This window comes from Coturnix japonica, chromosome 1 (assembly GCF_054131305.1).
Source record: "Coturnix japonica strain WE chromosome 1, WE-NBRP24, whole genome shotgun sequence".
NCBI lineage: Eukaryota > Metazoa > Chordata > Aves > Galliformes > Phasianidae > Coturnix > Coturnix japonica.
The window spans coordinates 126,331,078-126,344,711 of record NC_140663.1 but is presented as its reverse complement, the minus strand read 5'-3'; the positions used below and the strand labels follow the sequence as shown (position 1 = coordinate 126,344,711).

The window sequence follows — 13,634 nt, the reverse complement described above, 5'->3', positions numbered from 1 at the left end:
AGCTGTAATCAGCAGTTCTTTCGTTTACTATGGCATATGATAACAACATCACTCAGTCCTTACTGGAACAACTCAGACACAGCCATTCTTAGTCAGAGAGCTGCCAGCTGGTAAGGTAAATAATGGATAGCATTTTTTTGGCATGGTAAGTACCCAAGACAGCACTGTTTTCTTGCTTGGATTTTTTCATTTCCCTTGAAATAACAGATCCATGATTCCTATTTTTGTTTAAATTCCAGGCACTTTAGGCCTGAACCTGAAGGGAGCTGAGCACAACTCTTCTGACGAAGCCCATGGACTGGCATGCGTTGGCATGTGAGGGGAGGAGTGAAATCCTGACCCTCTTGAGATAAATGGCAAAACTTGGCTTAAAGTAGTAGTAGGATTGTATCCAAAACCTTAGTCCCTGGATGCATCCTTATGTTTGAACAAACCCTGGTCGTTACTCAGCATGGGCTGTTTTCCTAAGGTCATTTGTCACGCCTCTTTCCAGCCAAAGCCCCGTTATAACTAAGAGAGCTGAAAAAGCTACAGGGAGACACATACCTAACTGTGAATTTTTTGTGTAAGAAAAGTCTGCATTTGGCATAGCAATAAGACCCTTCAGTTAAGCAAGTATTACAACTCTGAGATCAGTTAAATGTCAGTGATGCCTGAAGACTAGCAGCTCCATAGAACATAATCAGCCAGTTGGGTGCCGGGCCTCACCCAGGAAACCTGCAGAAATTCCTGTTCTGTTGCTTAGCTGTACGCACAATGTCTATTAAAAATGACTTGGGTTACAGATGGAATCTGTCTTCTTTCACTATAAGCTGTATTTGCTACCCTTAAGCAGGTGTTTGGAGTGTTACGCTGCAACACAAGAGAAAATTAACCATAGGGGCATACTGGATAATACTTTTATGACAAACAACTCAGAGCTACAAAATGGGATCTTAATTGTTTATTGAAGAAAATATTTTTCTTTGTCTACATACAGCCTGCCAGCAATTTTCCAGGAACATCATCTACTGACATTTCTTTATCAGAAGAAACTCAGCCTCCATCTCAGTCCAGCTCCAGCTACGGTCTTCCCCCCAATGCTCCACCCCTCTATGCACCAACTTACTTCTTGCCTGGAGAAAAGCCTCCACCATATGCTCCGTAGGACTGAGTATTTATTTGAGGTAGTTAGTAGGCATTGTTTTTCAGAACCCTTTGGAAACCCTGTGCTGTGCAGGCACTAATTAGAACTCTCCAAGGAACCCACTACAGAGTGTGTTACAGCCACTCTGCTTTTAGGCACATCTCACTAAGCAGAGCAGAAACCTGCAAGTGTCAGGGCAGGCTCATCACCAGCGGGGTGACAGGTCACCACCCAGTCTGCCTGCGGTCAAATGCAGTACTGCTTTCTGCTTACCACCAGTTCTTTCCTTCTCCATATACTGCAGAATGGTTTTTCTTCAAGAGGAGAATTGAAACAAACAACTCTGGATACGTGCTCTGCTTTCATAAACCAGCATAGGAGGGTTTTAGTCTGTGTTGTCTGAATGAGCATTCCGGAGCCCTACAAGTTAATTGCTTTGGGTAAGAAGAACCTTGGTGTTTGTTTGCTTGTGTTATTTATTTAAGAACCCATTTTTTTTGGTGAAAGCGTTGTACCAATAAAAAAAGTGTGTCAATTATTTTCCAATAAAATTGACTGTGTATATTTATGCCGTATCTCAGGCTGTTATATTTACGAAGACAGAAGAAAGAACAGAGGGAAACACACTGAATAGTTCTTTCAGTTTGAAACAGAAAGGCGAATTTTAGTGGATTTATCTGTCCCTTGTACCAATCCAGTCTGCATAGTGAAATGCTATGTCAGCGTGCTGAAAATGCCATTTCCAGACAGATACTTAATCTGCACTTTAGCATTGGAATTGATTCCTTCCTAGTGAAAAGAGGATCATAACCAAAATCCCAGTTCTTTATTTTTAAGCTTATCAGGCACTGGTCCTGTAATTCTGCAACCACTGAAAGACAGCTGATGAAAGGTTGGAATTCCCTCTTACTTTTTCCTGTTGTACAAAACTGAAAACCCTTTGGCAAGGCAAAGCAGCAATACTTGCAACAGTGTCACTGATAGGAACAAAGTCGTTTGTACCCTGTCACAGAATCACTGAACAGGTCAGCCCCCAACCTGTACTGGTGCAGTTATTCCTCCCCGGGTGTAGGACTCTACACTTGCTCTTGTTGAACTTCTTACAGTTCCTTTCCACTCAACTCAGCAGTAAGACCTGGACCAGGTCTTACTGAACAGCAGCTCAGCCTTCCGGTGTCCCCCTCACTGTGCATGCATGATCATAAGTTGAGATCCTTCAGCACTCGAGTTACTTATTTTGTGGCAGAAGTGGCTACTACAGCATGAAAACCCATCAGATGTCTGCATCCCACCACTGCATTTTGCCTCTGAAAGAGGGATGATGCCGCCGCTTGCTCTGTAGATCTCACTGTCTAGACAGCAATGAATCTACAGAAATTTCCTGAATGCCGAAGAGCAGAGTGGGGAAAGGAAGGTATTTCTCACTTGACTTTAAAGCAGCTGCTTCATATTATGGAAATATAAAGAAACTCTATATAAACAAAACCAGCCTATTTGACAGTTTCCTATGAAAGGAAGTGACACCATCAGACCAGCTGAAAATAGAGCAAAGAACGATCATCCTTTTACATAATACTTTCCACCTTTCATGAACTTCTGTCAATTCATGTGCTCTACCTCTTAAGTTTTTTACAAAAACTGGTATTAATATGCATAAAATCAGAGGTTAAATTATGTGGCTCATAAAAGCCATGTTTTTCTCCTTTACATTTCTTTTCTGATACATGAAGTTTTAGACAAGCAATGCTAAGGTCAATGACAAGGTGCCTACTGCTGGCGAGGTCAAGGATCTGAATCCAATTAAGAGAAACAGAAGTCAATACAGAGACCGCTATTTTTCTTCCGAGTAAAAATCTAACGCATCCAAATGCCCTTTTTTTGTGCAAATGCATATTGGGAAGAACACAACCACCCCAATCACACATTGAGTGGAACACGAGTGGACTTGCACCACCTCCATTCATTTCTGGACACCTTTGAACTTTTGGACTCAAAACCCAGAACAGACCCTTTCCTTCTGAGTTGAGCAGCTTGATTGCTAATTGAACAGTATTTCTCTTGGGTTGAAGCACAGTGATTGAAGAGGAATAAAGGAATGTTTATTATTATTATTCTCCTCTTCTCAACAGTACACAGAAGCAGCTGCCTTTTCCTCCAGTATTACAGTATTAAAGCAGTCAAGCTTGAAACAGAAGTTCCCCTCCCCCCACCCCCTTTCTGTAATTCTCCAGACTCTGCCTATCTCTTCGAAAGCACATTTTGGGTTGGGGGTTGTTGTGATCTCTGCAAAGTATCTCCACATACACACACAGACATGCACAGCCCTGGAGATATTTTTAGCTCTGAATTAGACTGCTTTTAGTAGATGGAATTACAGTCTCTTTCACATAGTATTAAGCCTGAGACTGCAGACTAGCACAGTGTACCGCAGGATTCATGTTTCCAGTATCTGGCCTCATAAATAGTACCACTTACATTAACACAAAGGTCAGGAGTATTGGTGATTCACTTGTGCCACATGTTATTTTCTTGGGAACCACGACAAAAAATATACCAGGAAAAAAAAAAAGGAAGAAAAGAAAGGTAGACATAAGACTTGGTTGCTAACACACTTCTCTTCAAAGAACAAAGTTAACACGGTTTGTTTCATCTTCTAAGTTTGTCCTGTTTTCATTAGAGCTCCTCCAAGTTAAAATAGTAGAAGACATATTCTGGTGAACAACCAGGAAAAAGAAACAGAAAACAAACCACCACAGTAAGGAAGTGCTACTTACCGTGGTACCTTCAGGATTCCCAGCTCTCTCTGGAATCACAGACACAGTTTCTTAGCTTCTCCATCACATCTCCAGCTGATGCAGAATCACTGACTGTAGCAGAAAGCTGCTCTTGGGAATAAGTTGCTTTCTCTTGCTTAGCAACAAAAAGCAAAAGCACAGGACTACTTCTGTGTTTTACTATCCATGTACAGTCTGCTAGCAAGCCTGCCTGTTACTGCTGTCTTAGTTAGCAGTTATCCTTTCAGACTGGCATCTGGTCATACCTGAGCATAAAAAGGCCTTCTGACAGGTCTTTTTCTAAGCGCAAAAGAGTAGGCTGGATGAAAGTGATAAGCTCTCGTCTTTGCTGCCACACTGCATCATTGCTGCTTCACTCGGCCATGATATGGAGCTACGATGTCATGTACTTTCCACTGTTAAATAAAGCAGAACACCAGGAAAAGTTTGGGATAGTCTTGCCCCTCCATCCTTTCCTTTGGGGCTGCTGTGTCTCCACAACTTGGTCACAGATGTTGTCACATGCAGATTATTAGACTAATCTGCAATATCTGGGTCACCTTAGCCTCCCAGTATTTGGATTTCCATCACAGCATCTCTCGCACTGTCTCAGTTGTTTACTCTAACCTGATGGACAACAAGGACCAAATAAAGCAAGGTTTAAGCATCTTGAGGCAGGGGAAGCAAAGCCTGCCCCAACTGCATGACAGCTTAACAGTTAAATGCACTTCATGGTGCTACAGCTTCTCCTGAGCAAACCCACAGGCATATTCTCACTGCACTGCAATTTGGCCTGGCGAGCTCTCACAATCACAAGCCTCTGTTCTCCTATTATGCTCACGGTGAAAGAGCCAACCTAAAAATCGAGCAGCAAAAAAATGTCATCACCACATAATATTCCCAGTCCTTGACACCTCATCATTAGCTTCAGTGGTTACTGACACAAAAGCCATATGGCTTTCAGCTTATGGAGCCTTTCCTTCTGTTTCCTGCTGACCCAGTTTTGTTTCCCATTCTCTGCTGAACAGAATTTTTCTAAAGGTCACGATTGAGTCTTCTATCTGCAGTACCAGAAACTGCAGCAATAACAATAGCAACAACCATTTGCTCTCCAGCCCATGGAATATTGACTTAAGCATGTAACCTCCAGCCTATAAACAAAACCAAAATGAAACAGAAACGCTCATTAGTTTCATCAGAAGTTCCGCACGAATGTGCGGAAGAACTTCTTTACAGTGAGGGTGACGGAGCACTGAAACAGGCTGCCCAGGGAGGTGGTGGAGTCTCCTTCTATGGAGATATTTAAGACCTGCCTGGACGCCTACCTGTGTGACGTGGTGTAGGAAGCCTGCTTTGGCAGGGGGGTTGGACTCGATGATCTCTAGAGGTCCCTTCCAACCCCTTACAATTCTGTGATTCTTCTGAAGATGAAACTGAGATACCACTGCCAAAGAGCAGAGTACAGAATAACCGGAGTACAGGTAAATTAAGAACTTGTATGTAAATATTTTATTCTTTCATATTTTGCAGATCAGAAAGCGGTGTCGGTAATAAAAATAATACAGAATTATTATTTTTCTTCCAGTCCACACTCATATATTACCAGGTTTTCCGAATTACAGATAAAACTGTCTCTTACAGTCTAAACATAACATTCGCTTTAAGTATATTCTGTACTTTTGCCTTGTTTAATATTATTCTTCTGGACTATTTACAAATATATTACAACCTCTAGACCTCGAAGCAAAGGAGTATTTCAATAATCAATCTGACGTAAGGATCAGTAGCTCCTACATAACTTCAGTGTTTAAGAGAAACTATACACGCAGTGCGGTAGGTCTGAATAATTTATATCTTAAAAAAAACCAAAAACAAACAAAAAACGAGGAAAAAAAAAGCACTGAAAGTTTGTGAGTACAAAACTTTCGCATTGCAGTGGTACCTATGGACCTGCCTCAACCGGAGGGCAAGAGTGGGATGTGATGTCGCTGTGCTTGTACAGCGCCTCGTCCAAGTCCAGCGCCTTGCCCTTCAGCTTCACCGTCATGCAGCCGTGGTAGGATGCTGTGACCGGAGTGGCAGTGATGTTAACATCTGCACCAAAAAAGAAACAGGCATCTGTGAGGGCATCTTCTGCAAAAACACCCGTCATACTTACGCTCAGATGATCATAATTGCTCTTTTAGAGCGCTGTACTCATACAAAGAACTGGGCACCTGTCTAATAGAACCTCATGTGAATTTAAACATGTCAGACAATGTCAAGCTACTCATGATCACTGGAATGAGTGATTTTATCAGAGAACTTCTATACCAGGAGCCCATACAGACCTGGGAGTCAGACCATGAGATTAGATTTTAGATGTAAAACAGCAGAAAACTTTGACGCATATGTTTGAGAAGCTGGAAAGCCAGGTGCTGTGTGCTATGGCACAAAATGTTTAGCCCTCACAGCATCCTTGGGCCAATTCTGACACTTCATATCAAAGCTGATGGCATTTATAACATCTGCTGTGGAGTACAGATGAGAACTGAGATCTCCCCACAAGGAGAATTTAGGTAAGAACACAAAGCTCATACATTCTCACCTAATGAATATTAATATATTTAAAAGGAACATCAGGTACAAGTCCTATGGATTACACTATGTTTAAGGCAATGATTCTGCTTATAGTTGCCCTTCAGAAAAACCATCCCTATTGCTGACCAGTAAGACCTTCTCTTCCTATTTCCGCCTCCCACTCTCCTCAAAGGACACAATCATTTAGGAAAAAAAGTCAAGTACACTCTCACATCTCTGGAGATCAGATGCCTGTATTGCAGACAAAGCCTGCTCAAGCAGAAACACAGAACGAGGCTCCTGTTTCAATGAGTTGAGACAGTTTTCCTGACTGCCAGCTCATCAAGGTGAGGTGAGAGTCTGAACACCCTGCTAGGAAACTGGCTGCTCACCTGGCAATCCTCCCAAGTACGTCTTCACTGCTGACTGCAAAGAGCTCTCCAAGATGGACAGGCTGTTCTCTAACTCAGAGGTGCTTAACTCACTCTCTCCTTCCATCCCATCTGCCCTCAGGGATATCTGGTCTTTCTTGAGTAGGATGTCCACAGAATGTTCCTTCTTATCGCAAAGATTTAGTGCCAGTCTGGACACAACTGTGTCCTCCACAGCCAAGATGACAAACTAGACATTAAGGGAAAGAAGAGTTAGGAGGCAGTGAGCTGAATTATACCTAGTCACATTTACACACGGTCTAGAGTAACACCTAAACTTGTCTGCTTTGTGATTATTACTGAAGAGCTCCAGAGAATGGAAATTCTTCGCTTATGACACTGAACAGCTTTTATGCCAGAAAATTCTAACAAAATATGCTGGCATTCGAAAGACTAGCTCCATCTTTTACTTAGACTACATTTGCTGGGAGTTCATGAGAACTGTCCAACACAGATCCTTAAGGGGCAAGACTTCAGCACTCCAGTCCCATACCACGTTCTGAACTGGCAAGTGCAAATAAGCAGGCATAACTTGACAGATGTTTTGTGACAATGACTACCAGCTCCCCAGAATAGCAAGGAGTCTTCAGTAGAAAAATACTTAGTCTGTACCTGTTGTTTCAGTTTCTTTGTGGAGTGATAGTCGATCAAAGACAGCGATAGAGGGACAGATGCTTCTTCTGTAACCAGAGCAAGCATCACACCGGTATCTGTTGCTGGCTGAATTACAGCATTTACTTCTATTTTCCAACTTGTTTTGGTTTCATTTCCAGAGGAAGGTTGCACTACAAAAAGTAGCAAGACAGACATAACAGGTGAAATGGTAGAATGTGCAGTTTCTGTTGGGAGAAGAGGATGGAGGGATGAGCACATGGATGGACTGCTACACTTCTTGCCAAAGCACCTGAACATACAATCAGAGAAGAAACTGGCATCTGTTTCCTCGTTTTACTTTCTGTAATCTACTGCTGTTCAGAATGCCAAAGGACAAAGTTCAGTTTTTTATCACAAAGGGAGATTCAAATTCCCATGGCTGTCAAGCCATGACATTCAGAGAACTGCTGTGAGGCATGGCACCCAGTTCTGGCATTGTTCTTGACTGTCAAAATATCATTGAGGCATCTACATCTGACATATATATAAAAGCCTGTTTTAAACTGAAAGAGCACACTACTACGATCACCAACTAATCACCTCCTGATCATCACCCTGTCAGAATCGTGTGATGTTGAATTTCACCTGTTGAATTTGGAATTAAAATTGTAATTCCAAAACTGATGCTGGCTATGAAGGCCGCTGCCTCTGCAGCCTTTCCACATGTATTAGCTATGCTGGATGATCATATTTTGCAATAAATATAAACGTAAATAATCTCCCCAGTAAAAGAGCAGGATTATTGTCTGTAGGTGAAAAAAGGACCTAAAAATGAGGGTGCTGAGGACTCATCTGTGTGAAATACTCTCATCTACGCTTTGTCCGTATGTTGCAGCATTTGAATCTGTATGGTAAACAAACTGGTAAACAGGCCAGGCTGGGTAAGGCCCTGGGCAGCTTGATCTATCTGTGGTGTCCCTGTTCAATGCAGTGGAGTTGGACTAGATGGCCTTCAGAGGTCCCTTCCAACTCTAAGGATTCTATGATTCTGTGACAGACAGCTGACACGACAACTTGTAGTTCTCTTCATTCAGGATAATGCACAGGGCTGGAGGCATCTTCTCTGCTGACAGAGGGACTGTGAAGCTCCCTGTGTTGCAACTGAGCTGGAGTCAGCTGAGGTGTTAAATGCACTGCTGGAGCCACACAAAGAGAACCTAACTTGTGCTGGCCATGTCCTTACTAACTAGCCATGACAAATACACCTTCCTTTGCTGTGAATCACAACTTTAGCCACTTCCTCGCCATCCTCAGCTGCCAGTCTCTTCTGCATTAATCAACACTGAGCTAGGCATAACGACAGAACTGTAACTGTTTATTAACCACATTTGTTTAATGGCAGGACAACAGTCAGAAAAAAAACAACAAAAGTACTTACTGTAAGTAAGATTAAATATAGCAAAACCTCGGCCAGGATAGAAAGACCCTCGTCCTGCTACAGAAAAGCACTGCATCTTTTCATTCATCATTATGGTCTCTTGGATAGTGCTGTCCTCCCCGTTCAGCCAGTTCCATGCTCGCAAGCAGCCATCCAGCCGAGGGTTTATCTAGGAAGAAAATCACTATCTCACACCTTAAACTACTGTTGAGTGAAGAATAGCTATTTCAGGTACAGAGGATATTATGATATCAAATAGGATAAATCACTTTGACATGCCAAAAACATGGAAACCAACTGGTGGCAAGCCTGATCCTGCAGTCTGAAGGAAATATATGGTCAGTATTCGCCATGGAACTGCTCTGCACTCAGCTTGTTTCTTCAGGGAGATGGCTAGGGCAACCACTGATTTGGTCATAATGATTCTCTTGCTTCTACATGCTGCACATCATCATTGCAATTCATTCTAAAGCTTTATAGCTAGAGCTTTGTGACTCCCATAATTCTGCATTGCAAGCAGTGGAGACCAAATGGAAGGAAAAATAAATTCTGTGTGTCACTGCACACATCATGTTGGATTCAGTCATGGCAGAAGCTGTGTTCTGGCTTTAGGGAGGGGTAGTTGTGCATGCTACTCTGCACACCTTTTTCCTTCCAGCTTCTTGTGTAGTTATCCTGGACCCAACTCCAGCGTTAAAACACAAGATAGTATGTAAAGAGAAGGCTCCCTGCAAAGTGCCTCAACCAGCACCATTCTCCCCAGTTAACTGAAGCAGAGAGAACTAAGTGTCTGAGCCAGGATAAAAACCTCAGGAGTTTTTGGCACTTAATCAATATCCAGGCCACACCCCTGGCTCAGTGCTTCACAAAAGCATTGGCCCTGAATGACTCCATGAGAGGAAAAGAACCCTGCCTCAGCTGCTGTGCTGCCTGCCCCTGAGCCACCAGCTTGTCACCTCATTTAAAAATAAGGAGATGCCAATTTGGGTTTCAAGGTGCCAGCTCTGTGTGTGGTGGACATACAAGACAGTCTGAGCAGAAGCTATTTCAGACACGCAGCATCATCTAGTCTTATCCACAGAGTGCCCTACCTTTCATCTGTATGCTCTAACTACTTGAATTAGGAAGAGATGAAGAAAAACAGGCTCCTGTTTTCCCTTGGGTCCTATAGCACCAAAGGACTATGTCATGTGCTCCAGCCCTGTGGTATCCTAATTTTGCAGGCCTGGAGTGGGATACATCTCACCCAATCTCACCAACAGTCTCAGGTTTGCTCCTGGCTTCAGCTCTCTCTATACTCAGCAGAGAGAAATCTGTGTCCAAAAGGCGATAATGCTGCCTGTTTCAGGGCAGGCTGAACTGCTCTCAGAAGGGTTCCACATTACCCCAACAGAAACCAATGAAATCAAGCCCTTCAGACCTACAAAACAACAGAAGCAATCGTGCTGTTCTTACCGGAACAATAAGGTCCTTTGTTTTGAAGGGAATGCCTCCTACTGTCAGGTTCAGCTGATACAGACCTCTGACTAGGGTAAACAGGTCCCCTGAGACAGCTATTTTCATAACTGCATCCCTGTTGACCTTTACAACCAAACTTCTCTCAAGTTCTTCAACAGAGATCTGAAGAAGTAAAATTGTAAACAGAAAATGTCAGTACGAAATGAGCTGTAGACTCAATTAGAAGACAGACATCACAAACAAAATCCCCAGGATGCAGCCACACTAAGTGTAGAGTGCTGACCCCCACAAAAAAGAATAACTGAATATGTCACATTTGAGAAGGTCATACCTATGACAAGGTGCATACTTACAAAGCAAGAGACCAGACAGCATGGAGTAACACTACAAAGCCTCCAGCTTGGTGGGGAGAGAGGAGGAGAAGCCCAAGGCTGACACCCAACAGCCTGTGGTAATGGCTTGTCCTGCTGCAAGGAGCACTGAGTCTCTGCCATAGTCTGTTTAGAGACTGCCAAGCAGATAGCTCAATGCTCCCATAAGGTCTAGCCATAAAAGCAGGCACTTCTGTGTCTTGGCATCCTGCCTTGGCTAACTCTGTCTGCTCCTTGCTCAAAAGCAAGCGGGCAGCTCGGCAAGGGACTGGGCTACAGACAGCTGCTGGGTGAGAGCCAAGGTGAATCTGCTTGGGATTGCTTAACTGTCAGCCTGAGTAAGCTGTTATTTGTGCCAGCCATACAGTCCACATACTAGTACTAAACACTGCAAATAGGAAAAGAAATGGTGGTTTGGGGGGTGAAACTGAGACAAACAAAAGGTGACTGCATTATCTGCTTTCAGCAGATTACACATGCCACCTCATTCAGCTGGATTACACATACATCACTGTATTAAGAGCTCTTTTTGAGGCTTGCTTGTTTGTGTTTTCAGTGCTGGGAATAATCACCTAGAAGTAGATTAGGACAGATCAACACAGAGTATACCTACATAGAAATATTGGCCTGAACTCTGCAAAATGCCTTAGGATTTCCATAAGAGGATGTAACTTTTGTTCAAGATCAAGAGCCATTGCTTTTTTATATCATTTGCTTTTAAATAGCCAATAAAATAGCAACTTGGATGTTGGTGGCACCTCTGTCCCATCACTGTGTGGCTGCTGGTCACTAACACAGACACCATAGCACCCACAGGGCTATCTGACTGCATTCAAGGAGAGTCGGGACAGTGGTTTGAGACACAGGGTTTGAATGGTGGACAGTGCTGTGTGGGGCCAAGAGCTGAAACTTATGATCCTTATGGGCTCCTTCCAAGTTGGGATATTCCATGATTCTATGAACTCTACAGAAAAGCAAACCAAGCACACCACTGCAGCAACTCAGCCAACTTCTTGGGTATGACGGTGCAGGGAGATAAGAGCCCTGGCACTGAGGACTGGCAGGAGACCAGCAATTGTACTTGCTGCCTAAAAACCATAATTACTTTTATCATACTCCCTTCTCTCCCAGAAGGAAGCAAACACAGCCTTTGTACTATTTACTCTGCAGCTCTCAAGTGTTTGAACATTCTGCACCACTTGGAAGACAGAAAATACGCTTCTGATATCTCCCACCAAAACTAGTACAGGAAAGTTTGTAATTCCTTCATAATTCTGGCACTCAACAAGCATGTTACACTCCTGTCTTAAGTGGCTTAGCATGGTAATAACAGCTTTTTGTAACTCCTAAGCCATTTGAGCGGCATCAGTTTTGCTTTTCACATCTCCTACCACCATCTTCCCTGTGCAGGCAATTATATTCACCATACTGCGAATCATACTGCGAATTAGCAGGACTGATCTTTGAAACAGACCCCAATAAATTTACAAGGGAAATTGAATGTTTTGTTTGTAAGCAAGATTGAAGAGTTAAAAAATACATACTGTAGCATAATAGAGATCTATTATGCCAAGGCCCAGAGCCAAGCCCCATCACTAAACCAATAAATAACCCATAATGAACACACGTATCATAGGCAAAAATGACTCCCCTCAGAGACTTCCTTAAAAGATCTTCATCTTGCCCCCTGCCAAACCCCAACCAGAGGGCATCTTATCAAAGTAACATGAAATGCAAACCAGTGATGCTGTCTAGTTTACACTGGATATAAAGTAAGATTTGACTTCTTTGGAATAGTACCCCATTTTCGCCTTTTCATGGGCAATGTGTGCAAACAGAAGCTCAAATGAATAGGCCGGAAAAGCAGCTTCTCCAAAATACAAGTACATGGAGTCTAACCATGCTTAGCAGAGCCCAGAAGGAAGGTGCAAAGAAAGGTAAGGTCCCAGAAGCAGTCCATACTCACTGTCTGCCACATGCCATGGTTGATGAGTGGTCCGCTGCTGGTCACGCGGCCTATTCCGCTGTATTTCAGCTGCAGCTCTAACCGTCCTTTGCGCAAAGCCAAGACTACCCAAGTGCTGTCTCGATGGCCTCCAGCAAAGAAAAGGATACCTTCAGGATCAAAGGTTCTAAAGTCGAACTCAGCCACAAGTCTGACCGCACAGGTGTCAAGAAATAAATTAGTTATGCAGAGTTCAAAAACCACCGAGTACTTTCCATACAGATAGCATCAGCTCTAGCAGTTTTGGTCTGTTAAAACATACTAGCTTTCAATGCACTCTTGAAAGACTTAAGCTGTGAAGATGGATTATAAAATGGCATAAAGAATAAGAAATACATTATAGTACTTTAGTAATTATCTGAGGAGCTCTGTGGCCAAGACTGCCTTTCTCAATTACTGGTTTGGATAATGTTTTGCAAAACAGGACTCCATAATGAAACAATCATTACTTTAATGACATGTATCAAAGCTGGCCAGCACATTCAGCTGTCCTTCAAAATTGTCCTCACCTTGTCAGTTGTTTCCTCTTAAAGCGCAGTCTGATGACAGGAGTTCCACTGAACATCCTCCCGAGGTATAAGGATTTAACACTTTTTGCAACAGCAAAAGGCACACATGGTATTATGTTCTATAATCAAAACACATTTTTTGAGCACTTACTCTTTTCACATGATAGGATGAGAATTAAGCAGTATGCCTTCTTTTCTCAAACACTCAGCTGCTATACAAACATCAGGCTAAGGCACTTTAACAGTTTTATTCTCAAAATATCTGTTTTAGTTCTGGGAACATTTCACCTTTCCTTCCCTCACTTCTCTTCTTTGCCTTGATTGAATGCTTTCCTGTTGTGAAATTAAATCACATTCACAGCATATGTT

General features: G+C 42.8%; 2 protein-coding genes across 4 annotated transcripts in view; one reads left to right on the top strand and one right to left on the bottom strand.

The window, feature by feature from the left end:
• The window catches only part of TMEM255B (transmembrane protein 255B), a 50,636-nt gene extending 48,942 nt beyond the window's left edge, over positions 1-1,694 (top strand). For 2 of the 3 annotated variants that reach the window (XM_085552439.1, XM_015849489.3), the window contains one exon: positions 980-1,694. In XM_085552439.1, the coding sequence (XP_085408565.1) occupies positions 980-1,147 (168 nt within the window). In that variant the 3' untranslated portion in view covers positions 1,148-1,694. Of the gene's footprint in view, positions 1-239 lie in introns of all 3 variants that reach the window. The other variant, XM_015849497.3, reaches the window with a different exon arrangement.
• Positions 1,695-5,386: 3,692 nt separating this feature from the next.
• GAS6 (growth arrest specific 6) overlaps positions 5,387-13,634 on the bottom strand; it is a 33,007-nt gene continuing 24,759 nt past the window's right edge. The window contains exons 9-15 of the mRNA XM_015849516.2: positions 13,266-13,384; positions 12,718-12,907; positions 10,378-10,542; positions 8,923-9,091; positions 7,503-7,675; positions 6,852-7,080; positions 5,387-5,994 (exon numbers count right to left, since the gene is read on the bottom strand). Coding sequence (XP_015705002.2) covers positions 5,843-5,994; positions 6,852-7,080; positions 7,503-7,675; positions 8,923-9,091; positions 10,378-10,542; positions 12,718-12,907; positions 13,266-13,384 — 1,197 coding nt within the window. The 3' untranslated portion in view covers positions 5,387-5,842. The remainder of the gene's footprint in view (positions 5,995-6,851; positions 7,081-7,502; positions 7,676-8,922; positions 9,092-10,377; positions 10,543-12,717; positions 12,908-13,265; positions 13,385-13,634) is intronic.